This window comes from Erpetoichthys calabaricus, chromosome 4, assembly GCF_900747795.2.
Source record: "Erpetoichthys calabaricus chromosome 4, fErpCal1.3, whole genome shotgun sequence".
Classification (NCBI taxonomy): Eukaryota; Metazoa; Chordata; class Cladistia; order Polypteriformes; family Polypteridae; genus Erpetoichthys; species Erpetoichthys calabaricus.
The window spans coordinates 24422286-24439734 of NC_041397.2; the positions used below are offsets into that span (position 1 = coordinate 24422286).

Sequence of the window (17449 nt, forward strand, 5' to 3'; positions counted from 1 at the left end):
GGGAGGAAACCCACGCAGACACGGGGAGAACTTGCAAACTCCACGCAGGGAGGACCCAGGAAGCGAACCCAGGTCCCCAGGTCTCCCAACTATGAGGCAGCAGCGCTACCCACTGCGCCACCGTGCCGCCGAAAAGGTAATCTATTTTTGTAAATTATTTATTGTAAACCACCCTGCAACAATGGAAACCTTGGACTTCATGGTTAAAAGATTACATTAAAAGAAATTTCCCACTGAACACATTAGATTCTGGGCAGTGTCAAACAGTGAAGACTAGAAACAGAAAATAATAACATTTGGCAAATCATAGTCTTTAAATAAATAATAAGAATAAAAAGGAATTGATGGAATATAAAATAGTTATACTTTCAAAATTTTGAAGCCACTATTTTCTTACCTCTGGATAATATCAAAATTTTTCATAAGAATAGGTCAGTCAACCTAACACAGTTTATTAATTTCAGTTCAGTTAATGTATTGTCAAGCAGAGATTTAAAGATCTCCTAAAGATTATGATTGTCCTTACTAGTATAATTGGTAACTATACTCCGTACCTATATTTCTCTGTGAACATAAAAAATTTCCCAATGTGCCAAATGTATCCCTAACTTCTTGTTCTCATTTTTTTCTGTGGTACAGTTAAAAAACATATCTCTTTGTTTTTGAATTTTATGAATGAGTCCTTTCTGTTATAGGGTTATTTAGAGTTGAAACCTATTTTTGACAACATCGCATGCAAAGCCAAAATCAGAGCTTGGTGAGACCCAAATAAAACCCAAGTGGAAACAGAGGAAACATACAATAAAAAATGACAGGGCTTGGAATAAAACTTGGCTCTCTGAAGCTATACAGCAGCCTAGCATAGCAAGAAAGACAGATAAAAAACAAAACAAAAAAAAACACATTATTTAGGTAAATACTTTGTGCTAAACTAAACTTCACAAACTAAACAAATCATGCTCTAATGACTCAGCATAAATCATCTTTGGCCCTAAAAGAATAACTTCAGGTTAATATGTGACATTTTTAAAGCTGTATTCCCTGAATGCATTAGTTAAGTAACAGAACTACTTTGTGGTAAAACACCACACCATTTACTAAACCTGCATAATCTTGAGCAGGGTCGTGAGGGGGGCTGCAGCCTAACCCAGCAGGCAATATTCTTCTCAAAAGATGTGAAACACATTCATTTAAAATGGCAGAAGCTAAACACTACTTATTTAATTTCCAATTTAATTTATTTTAACAATTGCTTGAATATTTATAATTTAGGGGGATGAATATATGTCAGCTTTGAGTAAGCATACTGAATAGTGAGGTGGCAAACCAAAAAGAATTTTCTGTGAAATACAACTTTTAATTCAGCAGTCATTTGGGCCACAGACCAATAAATAATATTATTCTGTAAAAATGTAATTACAGATATCTCTAATTGAAAGTTGCATGGAAGACAATGAGAAAACTCCTTCGCTTAAGTAACCAAAATGTAATTACAGATATCTCTAATTAGAATTCTGACAAGCCAAAATATAATTGCAGGCATCAAAAATAGGAACTGGCATGAATAAAACAAGAATTAGCATGAGAAATTAAATGGTAAAGCAGCTTACTGTATAAATGTCTATGTTGATTTAGTTCATGAAATTGGTTCAGAATTTAACTGTTTTGTTAATTCTGTGCTTTGTAGCAATACACTGGAAAGAAAGTATTCAGACCTCTTTACTATGTACACCCTTTGTTGTGTTGTAGATTTAAGTTTAAATGGATGTGTACTTTTTGGCCAACAATCTACATTCAGTGATAAATAATTACAAAGAGAAAATATTTTCAGAAAGTTCGGCAAATGTATTAAAATTCAAAAATTCAAATATCTCATTCATGTAAGTACTCCTTTTTTTCTTAATCCAGTATTTTGCAGAAGCCCTTTTGGCAGCAATTTAAGTCTTTCTTGGAAAGTGTCTACAAACTCTGCACACCTGGATTTGACAGATCCTCTCAATCTTTGATAGGCTGGATGGAAAGTGTCTATACACTGCCTTGTACAGGTCTCTCTACAGATGGTCTGTGAGGTTTAAGCCAGGGCTTTACCTGGGCCACTCAAAGATTTGTCTGAAGCTTCACCAGTATTGTCTTAACTGTATGACTAAGGTGATGCTGAAAGTGAACCATTAAGACAGTATGAGGTGGCATGCACGCTGGAGCAGGTTTTCTTTAAGGACATCTCTGTATTTTGCTGCATTCATCCTTTCTTCGATTCTCTCCAGTCTCAGTATCTCTCCCGATGAGAAGCACCCTCATGCATGATGCTGTCACCGCTATGCTTCACAGCAGGGGTGGTATTAGGCAGGTGATGAGCACTGCATTGTCTTCACCAGGCATAGTACTTGAAGTTCTGCCCAAGAAGCTGATTTTTTGTTCTAAGCAGACCTGAGAAACATCACCTTCAAGTTCTCAGCGTCCATTAAATGTATGGCAAACTCCAAGTGGGAGTTAGCCACTCTATCATATAAACACTTAATTGATGGAGTGCTGCTCAATTGGACATCCTCCCAAAAGGTTCTCCCATCTCAGCAGAGGAACTCTGTAGCTCTGTTAGAGAGACCATTGGGTTCTTGGTCACCTTCTGACCAAGGCCCTTACTCGGTCACTCAGTTTGACCAGACAGACAAGTCTAACAACAGTCCCAGTGGTTCCAAACTTCTTTCATTTCACAACTGTTGAGTCCACTGTGCTCCTGGCTGCACTCTTTAGAAATGGCTGTATATCCTTGCTCTGATCTATGCCTCACCATAATTATATCACAGAGGTGCACCAGAGTTCCTTGGACTTCATGGTATGGTTTTTATCCTGACATGCAGTTTGAATTCTGGGGCATTAAATACACATTTTTGGGTCGTAATTTGCCACACGTTGACTCCAGTCAAGTTCTAAACACATCTCAAGGATAATTAAAGGACACAGGATGTATTTAAAACCAATTTAGAAGTGCCATAGCAAAGGTTCTGAGTACATATATAAATGATACAATTCAGGCTTTTATTTTTAATAATTTTGCAAACCTTTCCGAATAACATGTTTTCACTTTGTCATATGGACTACATAAGTGTGGAATGATGACCAAAAATGGCAAATATATCTATTTCAAATTTAATCTGCACATAAAAATGTTTGCATAAAGTGATGGATCTAAAAACTTTCTGAATGTACTGTGCATGTGAAGCTGATTATAAAACAAAACTTTCTTCATCTTAAAGAAAAGTAAAATGTTCTCATTTGTTTTACAGAAAGAAATAAAACAATTACTATATCTTTTAAATATGTAGTATCTTCACGCTTTTCCAGGATTTCCAAAGTGCTGTAATGAATTCAAGCACTGAAAATTACCTCTGACTAGGCTGTTTTTTTTCTTCTGCTTTAATATGTTAATTTTAGTTAGAGGCGCCACATGGTGGAGTAGTGAGTTGCCACTGCTGCCTCAAAGATTCGGCATCCTTGACTTGAATATCATTTTTAATTGTCTGTATAAAGTTTGCAAGTAGTACTTGCTGACTGATTGGGTTTTCCTCCTACATCTCCAAACGTGTACTGATTTTCAGTAAGAAAAATTAGCCCTACATGAGATCAAGTATACTTGAGTGGGCCCTGTGAAGGACTGGTGCCACTTTCAGGGTTTCTTCCTGCCTTATGTTTGATTCTGCCAGGACAGGCTCTTGCCAACCCCCGGCACTAAATTGAATTAAACAGGTTGAAAGTGCAATGTTATATTTAATTAGAATATAGACATATTTATTTATAAGTTACTGGTTCAACTTGAGTATATTCTAGGTAGTTTTTGTGTTGGTTACAGTAACAACACTGTAGGTTCCTTTTGGTTCAATAAAGTAACTATGTATGAATCTATATTTATGTGTTGTTTACTAAGCATATAGTCATGATCTTATTGATTTCAGCATTCATTTCTTTGCTTTTATGTTCCATACTGCTTTATGCTGCATTTCAAGTATATAATACTTTAAGGTGCTAAACTGATAAAAGAACACACGTAATTTTTATAAATTAATATTTTTTTATTTTCATTGCACTCAACTAATTTGGGGAACCAAGAACAAATAATTCATTTTAAGATAAACATAAAATATCTTTCCTATAAAAAGATAATCTACTGTATTTACAAAGCATAAGACATGAAAAATGACCAGAAGGAAAGATCAGGAATATAACATCAGTTTTAAAGCAAATCAAAAACATCATTCCATTTCCTCCACCGGCCTCTAAGAAAGCCATATATATTTCACGTTGCTACAAATGTTAATTTATCTTAATTTATACTTGGGTTTTGAGCATTGTGCACAAATTAGTAACTTTAAAATATTCTGGTAGCACAGAAATAACAGCAGTAACCTTATATTTGTGTTAAATTATTTTTGGCTAGACCAAAGTGATGTGAAATGTTTTAAATTGCTCTAATTTTATCAGCTCCACACATGGAGATGCTTTCTTCTTCTCACTGAAAAGGTTGATCAATAAATCACTGAACAATTTGTTCTCAGATAAAAGACAGATCGTGTTCAGGGATATTGTGGTCCAAATTTGTACTTGGAAACATGAATGTAGTTTCTGCTTCCAACTTAGTCATATTTAAATCCAAACATTTACGAGGATAGCTCAGATGCAATCCTATGTTATTCATATTCATTTTAGTGCATGAAGTAATATAATTTCAGTTTAAAATTCTCAGGAACTATGATTACATTGCCTTCCTTGGAAATAAAGACTTGACTACCAGTTAAGTTTGTTACTGTTTAGAATTTGTAAGTCTGTGTAAACACTCTGAGCCTGTATCCGGTTAAGAGGACTGCATAAAAATAACCTGTACTGCATGAAAAGTGAAGAAAATGTCCTATTTCACAAGTGCCTGTCTGAAACAGGCTGTTCTAAATTGCTGTTTCACTCCCAAACAAAGAGTAAATTTGGCCAAGGCTGCAACAAAACTCAGTGGGGCAAAAAAAGTTTCAATATACAGTCACTTGAAAAAAGGAGGGCATCACAAAATGTTTATTTCTGAAGGTTAATTATCATGGAACATATATTATTAAACATTTTTGCTCATCTTCCATTAAGTTCTATTGCACTAAAATCTTGATCCAAATACTAAATTTTTATAAGTACAAAGTGAGTGATATAAGAGCAGTCACTGAGAGTTCAGAACATAAGGTAAGCTGCCACTTATTACGTTACTTGCTATTTCTTTTATTTTTAATGAATTCTTTAAAATCTCTGACATAGTGAACAACACAGAACAGCAAATGTTGAGAATCTACCAATACTTTAAACACACTGTCAACTGACAATCCATTGGTTCAAAAATGGACCTTTTAAAATGGAAGATGTTGTTGTTGGGATGTATTTCAAAACAGCTTCAATAACATATTAACCACAAAGCATCATAGAAAGGATTTCTATATCTTGAAACAAATCATATCTCATCATACTCTCCCCAACATCTTAGACAAGATATTCACTACGATCAACACTCTTATGAAAGATATTGCATTGAGAGACAGAATGCTGTTTATCGAGTACAGTGGAACCTCGGTTTGCAAGCATAATTCGTTCCGGAAACGTGCTCGTAGTCCAAAGCACTCGTATATCAAAGCGAATTTCCCCATAAGAAATAATGGGAACTCAAATGATTTGTTCCACAACCCAAAACTATTCATATAAAAATGATTAACACAAAATATAAAGTAAAAATACATAAAACAAATTAACCTGCACCTTACCTTTGAAAAGAATCATGGCTGGTGTGAGTGAGTTTCTAAACTCTTGTGGGATTCCACCCAACGGGACGACACGCGGAAGAACGTCCCAAAGCAATCACAGTCACCCAGCGCTGTAGCAGTTCGCTGTAAAAGCGAATCTGAAAAGATCTCGGACATGCTATAAGCGCCTGCCGTTGATGGGTGATACAAGGAACATTATAAATGCGCAGGGCACAGTATTACTTGGCCACTAACCTGGGCACGACCCTGCCTGACTGCTGTGTTTGTGTATAGAAGAGTGGCAGATCCCGCTACAATAAATAACCGTGCTGTTGCTGTTTCAACCTGAATAAAGCTGGTGTTGCTAAAGTACTGAGACTCAGCTTCGTGTTTTGGGGTGCAAGACGGGGACTCGCACGTCACAGCACATACACAGAGTCACAATGCTGTATAAACAGTATACTCTCGTACGGATGTTGACTATATGAGTGAGGCACGCCGACTCAGACGGAGAATAGGAGACGATTACCCACAATCCCGCAGCGAGACAGAGAAGAACCATCAGCTCAGTTGTGATCACATGACGCTCGTCAGACAAAGCGTTGACGTACTACTCGTATTGCAAGACCTCGCTCGTTTATCATGTCAAAATTCATTAAAAATTTTAGCTTGTCTTGCAAAACACTCGTAAACCAAGTTACTCGCAAACCGAGATTCCACTGTATATCAGTTTTTGCTGCACTAAAGTGTTCACTTGCCAGAACTAAATTTAATTACTACTACTACTACTAGATCATTATATTTAACACTAGAATTACCAGAGTCTACGAAAATACTCATAGATCCGGCCCACCTTAAAACCGTTCTCACCTCTCTTTTGTCTTCTAAATGTGCCGATTAAGACGGGCAGCAAGTAGCCGGCTATTCCATCCCCTACTGTCGCAGAACGTTCACTAAGTTTTCCCAGCTCATGCCTTGTTTGATTATCTGGGAGTGACTGAACTGCTGCAGTTTTAGAATGGAAATAATAGATCGTTATTTGGAATACACGCATTTCATGCGTGTTCCGTTTCGACAGACAGACAGACACTTTATTAATCCCAAGGGGAAATTCACAGTCTGTGTAAACACATTGCTAAAACAGAAACTTTTTCATATTTTAGTAATAAATGTTACAAAATGTAGGCATAAACTATAGAATGTGTGAAGCCTGATGTCCAAACATCAAATAAACACTTTCACAAAAGGTTCAAGGATGCTACAACACTTTCCGTGGCTTAACGCTAAGATTTGCTGACTTGGAGCACAGCAACCCTGCCGTGCTACAGAGTCACGAGTTCGATTCCCAGCTTTGGAGAAAGTGTTTTTTTTTTTTTTTCCCTCAAACGGACATAAAATTTATAAATTGGTATGCACTGTAAATCGTTAAGTTTAAAATGTCGATCGCGGTTATGTCTGTTGATTAATTCATGCTTTTTACTTACAGTCAGAACAGGAGCTTGTTCAGCTTATTCAGCTTCTGATCTGACTCAAACAGCGCCAGTATAACTTCACACCCAACCTGACACTGTTCGTTTTCAAATAATATTGCATTACAGTAATCCCTCGCTATATCGCGCTTCGCCTTTCACGGCTTCACTCTATCGCGGACTTTATATGTGAGCATATTTAAATATATATCGCAGATTTTTTGCTGGTTCGTGGATTTCTGCGGACAATGGGTCTTGGTCTTTTAATTTCTGGTACATGCTTCCTCAGTTGGTTTGCCCAGTTGATTACATACAAGGGACGCTATTGGCAGATGGCTGAGAAGCTACCCAATTTACTTTTCTCTCTCTCTTGCGCTGACTTTCTCTGATCCTGACGTAGGGGGATTGAGCAGGGGGGCTGTTCGCACACCTAGACGATACGGACGCTCATCTAAAAATGCTGAAAGATTATCTTCACGTTGCTACCTTCTGTGCAGCTGCTTCGTGAAGCGACATGCTGCATGGTGCTTCGCATACTTAAAAGCTCGAAGGGCACGTATTGATTTTTGATTGTCTTTCTCTGTCTCTCTCTCTCTCTCTGCTCCTGACGGAGGGGGTGTGAGCTGCTGCCTTCATTGTAACAGCTTTGTGCCGCGGTGCTTCGCATACTTAAAAGCCAAACAGCCCTACTGATTTGTTTGCTTTCCTCTCTCTTTCTGACAGTCTCTGCTCCTGATGCGCACTCCTTTGAAGAGGAAGATATGTTTGCATTCTTTTAATTGTGAGACGGAACTGTCATCTCTGTCTTGTCATGGAGCACAGTTTAAACTTTTGAAAAAGAGACAAATGTTTGTTTGCAGTGTTTGAATAACGTTCCTGTCTCTCTACAACCTCCTGTGTTTCTGTGCAAATCTGTGACCCAAGCATGACAATATAAAAATAACCATATAAACATATGGTTTCTACTTTGCGGATTTTCACCTTTCGCGGGGGGGTCTGGAACGCAACCCCCGCGATGGAGGAGGGATTACTGTACTTCGACGATGTTTTCTGATTGGTACTATTCATGTCATAAAATGATTTCTTCAAAACGTCACATATATTTGTCTCTTTCTTTTTTTAAAATGTGCGTTGTAGCACGCAGCAACTGGCCACCTGCATGTTCTTGCGCACACTGAATAAGACAGCGCTATATGCAATCATCAGATTCAAATGTTAACAGTTAAGTTATATAGCACGGAATGGAAATCAGCAGTTCTTAGCATTGCACCATGCAAGCTGTCATATCAACCGCCTACTGTAACTTGCTTTCTTTTTTCTTCGGTTATAGTCTTGAATAAAAGTGCACTTGTTTTGTTATACTTTTACATCAACATATGTTCCTGTGTTTGAGCGACATGGGCATGCTCAAAAAATACACGTATAATGCCACGAAAAGTGCATGCAGACACTTCAGTTCGCAAGCATTGGTACGACAATGCAGTCACAAGTACACTGCAGAGCTATAGCGCGTCTTTATGTGAAAACAGCAGTGACAGATGGGGAGTGCCTGATGATTGCATATAGCGCTTAAGTTACTACTCTTTACTATGCTTTCCTCTGCATGTCCTGGAGTACAAAAGAAACAGCATACAGCAACATGTGGAGACTGGCAAGATTATGGGAAAAAAAACACGTGGTCGTATGTATCGTGATACACTACAGAGCTATAGTGCGTCTTTATGTTAAAGCAGCAGTGTCAGGTGGGGGGGGGATGGGGTGGTAGGGAAGGATCCTGAACGCGACAGAGAATGAAAAGTGAATAAAAAAAAAAAAAAACAAAGCTAACCATTGCAAATATCATAAATTACACCGGATGTTACAGACTGAAATCAAATGTATCTTCCATTCATCGATCCATTTTCCAACCCGCTGAATCTGAACACAGGGTCACGGGGGTCTGCTGGAGCCAATCCCAGCCAACACATGGCACAAGGCAGGAACCAATCCTGGGCAGGGTGCCAACCCACCGCAGGACACACACAAACACACCCACACACCAAGCACACACTAGAGCCAATTTAGAATCGCCAATCCACCTAACCTGCATGTCTTTGGACTGTGGGAGGAAACCCACTTAGACACGGGGAGAACATGCAAACTCCACGCAGGGAGGACCCGGGAAGTGAACCCAGGTCCCCAGGTCTGCCAACTGCGAGGCAGCAGCGCTACCCACTGCGCCACCGTGCCGCCCTCAAATGTATCTTTTTATTCTAAAATTGTAAAAATAAGAACACTTCACTTCTCAAAAGGGAGTCATGCAGGATCGAACTCATGACCTACTGACTGCTAGTCAGCAACTGATACTGTTTTGCGCCACTATGAAAGTCGTAGTAAATGAGTGTCAATGTCACACACTAAGGTGGCTTTTTTTTGGTGGCGGCTTTTTTTTTTGTACCTTTTGTGAAAGTGTTTCTTTGATATTTGGACTTCAGGCTTCATACATTATATAGTTTATGCCTACATTTTGTCATTTGTTACTAGAATATAAAAAACATTTCTGTTTTAAAAATGTGTTTACACAGATTATTGTAGAAACGCAACACACATGAAATGCGTGTGTTTCAAATAACGATTTATTATTTCCACTCTAAAACTCCACTTCACTCCCAGATAATCAATCAAGGCATGAGCTGGGAGAAGTTCGTTTATGTTCTAAGTCGGTGGGAGGATGGAATAGCCGGCTGCTTGCAGCATGTCTTTATCAGTACATTTAGATGACAAAAGACGCTGGCGGAGAAGTGAGAACGGTTTTAGGAAGCGATTTAAGGTGGGCCGGAGCTACAAGTTTTTTCGTAGGCTCTGGTAATTCTAGTGTTAATACCATAAAGGATAAACAAATCACTACTCAGTTCAGGCTTGAATATGATTACCTTATCCATTAGTTTACTGGCATGAAGGCTCAAACTATTGAAGAACATCTTCTTACTCAAAAGGTGCATTTCTTCAATTGTTGTTAGCAAAGCCGCTAAGCTGGTTCCAACAATTCCACTATAAAAATAAATCAGCAACAGTTATAAAAGCATGTGGAAATAAAGAATCATAAAATCTGCCATCTGCAATCCTTTTAAAAGAAAACCATGTCTTTTATATTAAACAAACAACCAAAATGCTTTTGCTAGTGTCTACATAATTATTACTAGTCTTGGGATCAACATTGGTATTCAAACATACTATTACATTCCTTTCAAACACATCCATTAAAACACTGACAGTTCAAAAAATATCCACTTTTTTTAATCTGCTTATCCCTTTTTTTGTAATAAAGCATAAGTTTCAGTAGCACACACAACATCTATCACTGAAAGAGACTCAGGAGCATTAAAACACACACACAAAACCCAAAGAAGGCAACTTAAGATAAAAGTAACACATATTTTGAGAAAAAAATCACAATTCTTGGAGGAAAAAATAAATGTAAAAATACACACTGAAAACCATCATCCATAAGCAATTCTTACCTGATAGTATGATGATAAAATTTCAACAAGTTTGACAGTTTATATAACAATACTGCTCCTGGTTCAGCTACAATGACTTGCTCAATGCGGACCTATAAAGTCATGAATTTTAAAAAAGATATCACACATCAAGGAACATAAAATAAAAGCATTTTCCCCAACTTTACCATTGAGTTAAAGTAAAACGTGCAAAACTGTCACATACATATAATAAGAGCTTTAATTCTTTTGTGTAACAGAAGGGCTCTAGACAAAGTATTAATGTGTAGGGCTTGAATACTTATTCAAACATTAATGTTTGAGGGTTTTCTTCTTCAGTTAAATTTCTAAAGAAAATTATTTATTTTGACTTTGGAAATGTATTGTTACAGCATAAGAGTTCACATTTAAATACTGAATGGATAAATATGCTGTATATGTACACATCTTTTGACATGCAGAAAATTATGATGACTTTCAAGGGGATTGAAAACTTTTACATACTAATACAAACATTTTATTGCAAAGGGCGATAGAAGATTAGGCACAAATTGTTAACTGACTTTTTTCCCTTAAAATAAAAAAAAAATACATAAGAATAGAATGCTATAATCTAAAGGTATAATAAAGTAAGAACAAATAAAAATAAAAAAAAAAATATTTAACTCAAACTACTTAACTCAAACCACTGTTCTTTGAAAGCTTGCTAAGTGGGTGAGAATACAGTGATCCCTCGCTATATCGCGCTTCGTCTTTCGCGGCTTCCCTCCATCGCGGATTTTAAATGTAAGCATATGTGAATATATATCGCGGATTTTTCACTGCTTCGCGGATGTCTGCGGTCTACAGTACGTGTGCTTCCTCAGTTTATTTGCCCATTTGAATTCAAACAAGGGACGCATTTGAATTCAAACAAGGGACGCTATTGGCGAATGGCTGAGAAGCTACCCAATCAGAGCACGCGGTTAGGTTCCTGTGTGCTGCTGATTGGCTCAGCGATGGAGTGCTGCATTAACCAGGAAGTCTACTCTCACTCATTCAGCATTAACGTGCCCCTGCTACTGCTTCACAAGCGCCAACAGAAGATGCAAATGATTGCAGAAAAGGCAAAAGTTTTGGATATGTTGAAGGATGGAAACAGCTACATCTCTGCAGAACACCATTACAGCATCAATGAGTCCACGATTCTTTTTATTTAAAAAGGAGGAAAAGCATATAAGATCTACAGCCGCAGTGTCCTTTAACCAGGGTGCAAAACGAGTTGCAAGTGGACGTCATAAGGCAGTAGTCTGGATGGAATCTGCTTTAGGGATTTGGATTGAAGAGTGATGGAAGAAGAACAACAGCGGTGCTAAACAGTCGCCTGAAGAGGCTCCTTTAGAAGAGCTGTAACGCTATCCTTTGTTGTGCAGTAAAATTAAACTCATCGTTATCGGACAAGTCGTCGTGTCATTGTTGGTGAGTAACCATAATTAATTATTTTCGTACAGTACTTATTACATGTACATAGTTTAGTGTCACTGTACACACACTTTACTGTATACAATTTTTCTTGCATTGTACATATTTATTGCTGGTGGCCTGTCTGTCGTAATGGCTGTAACATATGTGATATCGGAGACGCTCGATATCTTTAAAATAATATTTAGGTTTTACTGTATGTAAACTGTGTTTACATACATAATTTCAACGAATCTTACCTAATATCTAAGAGAATACAAAGGGTTTATGCTGTATAATTGTGCGTGAAATGTTTATAATAGTGTGGGAGAGTTTATAAGGGCTTAAAATATATAAAAATAACCATATAAACATATGGTTTCTACTTCGCGGATTTTCTTATTTTGCGGGTGGCTCTGGAATGCAACCCCCGCGATGGAGGAGGGATTACTGTATTAATAAACTTTTTACACTGTATGTTTCATGTACACAGTTTAATGAATAAAATTGTATATTTAACATAGTGAACTTGTGCTGTATAAATTTGCTGAAAGTTCTTTTGTTTTGACTTTCATTCATAACTCTTAACTGTTGCTTTCAATAGATTTTTGTTTTCTATATTTGTTAGTTTATCAAAACCTTCATATTTAGTAACACTGCTATATGAAATCTGCTAATCTGACTAATTATTCAGTTAGAATGGAGAATATATTAAATATAGGAATTAAATATACCTAATGTTATAATAAAATTAATTCATTTTTTCGTCATGATGGTAGAAGGGAAAAAAGTATTTTAAGCTAAACTGAAATTCACTTTACTTACACCTTTATACCTTAACTTTACTTATTCTTAAGTCAGCCTACTCACCTTAAGTGGTCTGCACACTCCTTCAGTTATGTGTCCAACAACTTCCTGGATATTTTCTTCTACACCTTTGACATTACAAAATAAAAAGTAAAAATACACACATATTATTTATATACGTATACATACAGTATATATCATACAAGGAAAGTACATAATCTATAAAGGAGCAGAAACACCCAAGTTTAGGTCTGCAAAGTAATTTACAAATAGTTTTCTCAAACTAAATTGTTTAGTAATTGTGTCAGCTGGTTCTGGGACAACCTTTTACATCAATGCAAGGTTCAAATCCACAAACACATAGCATAAAATAAATTAACATAACTGAATAATATATGTCTAAGAAAGTTATTAAACTATCTAATAAAGCTAAGATTTAAAAATTACAATACAAAACAATGAAGGCCACAAATGGTTTTAATGTATTCCTAAGGAACTTTGTTCCAATAACATTTACACATCAGTTACAGAATAAGTGGAAAAATGAGTGTCAATGCTTATATGTAAGAAGTTATTGCAGATATTCAAAAAGTAACATATTTAAAAAAAGGCAAATGGATTTGTTTTCTTGCATAAGCAATTCTTAAATAATTATTATTTTTAGAGATATAAATCAAGACACTGAAGTTGTAGTTTTCTACAGTCATAATTTCAAATAAATTTAGGAAAAAACACTTGAAAGTTGACATCAAAAAGCAAATTCTGTTTATTTCCAGCTGTGCCAAATTCTTTCTCATTGAAACCTACAATATTCTGCCCTTGTGATGTGTTCATAACAAGACTATACTACAGCTAGCTGGTGTAATAAGTTGCCATGCTGGGCCATTCAGAAAATAATTAAATAAACCAAGATTTTACCATTTGAATAGGAACAGTCTATAGCACTGCTAAATACAGAGAAATGTTATTTTTTTTTTAATCAAATTTTTATTGAACTACAAGAGCCATTCTATCTTCTATTTTAATTAACAATATTAACACAAACACCTCTTCCCAGGTTAAGAGCCTGGGCATCATTCTAGATAGTAATCTCTCTTTTCTTCCCATAAAAGTAATGTTTCTCGGACTGCCTTCTTCCATCTCCGAAACATTTCTAGACTTCGTCCTGTTCTTACGCAAGACAGTGCTGAAGTTTTGGTTAATGCCCTAGTCACTTCATGAACAGATTACTGTAATGCTATTCTATCTGACATCCCACAAAAATGTATCCATTGCTTACAACTTATTCAAAATTCTGCTGCTAGGATAATAATCGTATCTAAATCCACTAAATATATTATACCTATTCTCTCTCAACTTCACTGTTAACTAGCGAATACAATACAAAATACTACTCTTAACATTTAAAGATCTCCACAACCTCGCTCCTCCCTACCTCACTGAGCTCCTACAGACTTGTACTCTCTCTCACTCCCTCAGATCCTCATCTGCAGCTCTATTTTCTGTACCACACATCAAACTCTGTTCTATGGGAGCTCAAGCGTTTCTCAGAGTGCTCCTCAACTCTGAAATTCTCTTCTCTCTTATATCCGTCAACTTGACTCAATAACACATTTTAAAACTGCCCTCAAAACTTATCTTTTCAAACTGGCATACCAACTATGAATTTACACTGTTACTGCCTGTTATCTTTGTATGTTTGCTACTATCCATCCATCCATCCATCCATCCATCCATCCATCCATCCATCCATCCATCCATCCATCCATCCATCCTCTTCTGCTTATCCGAGGTCGGGTCGCGGGGGCAGCAGCTTGAGCAGAGATGCCCAGACTTCCCTCTCCCCGGCCACTTCTTCTAGCTCTTCCGGGAGAATCCCAAGGCATTCCCAGGCCAGCCGAGAGACATACCCTGTAGTCCCTCCAGCGTGTCCTGGGTCTTCCCCGGGGCCTCCTCCCGGTTAGATGTGCCCGGAACACCTCACCAGGGAGGCGTCCAGGAGGCATCCTGATCAGATGCCCGAGCCACCTCATCTGACTCCTCTCGATGCGGAGGAGCAGCAGCTCTACTCTGAGCCCCTCCCGGATGACTGAGCTTCTCACCCTATCTTTAAGGGAAAGCCCAGACACCCTGCGGAGGAAACTCATTTCAGCCGCTTGTATTCGCGTTCTCGTTCTTTCAGTCACTACCCGTAGCTCATGACCATAGGTGAGGGTAGGAACATAGATCGACTGGTAAATTTTTCACCACGACAGACCGATGCAGAGCCCGCATTACTGCGGATGCCGCACCGATCCGTCTGTCGATCTCACGCTCCATTCTTCCCTCACTCGTGAACAAGACCCCGAGATACTTGAACTCCTCCACTTGGGGCAGGATCTCGCTACCAACCCTGAGAGGGCACTCCACCCTTTTCCGGCTGAGGACCATGGTCTCGGATTTGGAGGTGCTGATTCCCATCCCAGCCGCTTCACACTTGGCTGCGAACCGATCTACAGAGAGCTGAAGATCACGGCCTGATGAAGCAAACAGGACAACATCATCTGCAAAAAGCAGTGACCCAATCCTGAGTCAACCAAACTGGACCCCCTCAACGCCCTGGCTGTGCCTAGAAATTCTCTCCATAAAAGTTATGAACAGAATCGGTGACAAAGGGCAGCCCTGGCCGAGTCCAACTCTCACTGGAAACGGGTTCGACTTACTGCCGGCAATGCGGACCAAGATCTGGCACCGATCGTACAGAGACCAAACAGCCCTTATCGGGGGTCCGGTACCCCATACTCTCGGAGTACCCCCCACAGGATTCCCTGAAGGACACGGTCGAATGCCTTTTCCAAGTCCACAAAACACATGTAGACTGGTTGGGCAAGCTCCCATGCACCCTCCAGGACTCTGTACCTTATTGCGTTTTGATTTATCGTTCTCTTTGTTTTTATTTATTAATGTTTTTTCATTTTATTGTAAGGTGACCTTGAATGTTAAGAAAGGCACCTAATAAATAAAATGTACTATTATTATTATGACAATTTTAAAGAAAAATGTGAGCCTTGTTATCAAAACATATAATAATAAGCCATTACTTGGCACCTATCTACCACCCCATAACCCTTTAACACAATCGACAAAACCTGCCACAATTAAAAAATGAAAACAATGAAAGAAAAGGATCCCCTGCCATTACTGACATATTCAAGGACAGAATGGTTTGGCTGCTTTAAATCTAAACTCATACACTGACACAACATATTCAAAGAGAAGTTGGGCATTTACTGCCAGCACAGAAAACATCTACTGTATGTATCCAATCTGGGTTTCAGTAGTAGTGATGTTTACAATCATTCCTATTGTCTTAGCTTATAGGCTAATTCCATTAAAGACTATATTGGAAACTAAAGCTTAAGGATTCATCAAATAGTAGGAAAAATACTTCCTCTCTTGGACACGGTTTGTATTTAGTTATTTTACTATTGTCTCTTTTACATGGGATCTACAACATAACATATTAGAATGTTACTTCTTTACAAAGGATTAATTTATCAAGAATTTTAAAAACTGAAGCACAGTGCACTTCTGTAACAAAGATGTAAGGTGTTCCATTTTCCCTAGAGCTCAGTTGCTGCTTCACAGAAAAATGCTCAAAATTGAGTATTAAGGTTTTCCACTTTCAAGTGCTGATTTCTGCTTTGTAAATGACTGCCCTTTCATTACTAATGCATTTTTTGAGCCAGTTTTGTAATTCAGGGTTAACATGCATCGATGTACTTAACCAAAGGTGGAAATTGTAAATGAATCCAGTATGAAGTGTAGGGTATTCCAGGTGATGGGCATATGCTGGTAAATGGCCTGGCAATACATAGAACAAAAATGTATTATGCTTACCAAGACTGGATTAATATTATTTTTATTTAATAATGAAAAAAAAAAATTATATACTGTATGTATATATATATATGTATATATATATATATATAATATATATATATTATATATAAATTATATATATATACACTATGGGTTTGATCTAGGGTCTAGGGACTGCCTAATGTAGGTTGGCTCCCTCTTTCCAAAAATACCATACACTAGTTTATGAACACATTGACTACCCAATAAACAAAGCCAGCTAAGAGCATTACCCCTAACAAAAAAAAAAAAAAAAACAGCTCTTCACTTACTCATTACTCGTTTGGTTCCAATATGAATTTATACATAGCTAATAGTAAAAGTTTAATATCAAAGCTAGTAAAATTATTTAGAAAAACACATTACAAAACATTACACAATTTCTGTGTGTATTTGACTTGGCTTTTTTGCCTTTTTAACTGACGTTTTCTTGATTCAGTATGCAATTACTTACAAAAATGAATGTTTTTGCCAATATATATTAAAAATAATATTTACCCTGCATAGAAACTTGTTTTAGAAGTGCCTCAAGGTGCTCCTTTTCCGATGCTGTTGCTTGATGTAACCAGGCCAACATATCCCCAACATATCT

The 17449-nt window shown here is 37.5% G+C and overlaps 1 protein-coding gene across 2 annotated transcripts in view; it reads right to left on the reverse strand.

Moving 5' to 3' along the window:
- Positions 1 to 17449, reverse strand: part of cog6 (component of oligomeric golgi complex 6) — a 233672-nt gene that overhangs the window by 64943 nt on the left and 151280 nt on the right. For both annotated transcript variants that reach the window (XM_051926341.1, XM_051926342.1), the window contains exons 10-13: positions 17356 to 17447; positions 13021 to 13085; positions 10732 to 10823; positions 10144 to 10261 (exon numbers count right to left, since the gene is read on the reverse strand). In XM_051926341.1, the coding sequence (XP_051782301.1) occupies positions 10144 to 10261; positions 10732 to 10823; positions 13021 to 13085; positions 17356 to 17447 (367 nt within the window). The remainder of the gene's footprint in view (positions 1 to 10143; positions 10262 to 10731; positions 10824 to 13020; positions 13086 to 17355; positions 17448 to 17449) is intronic.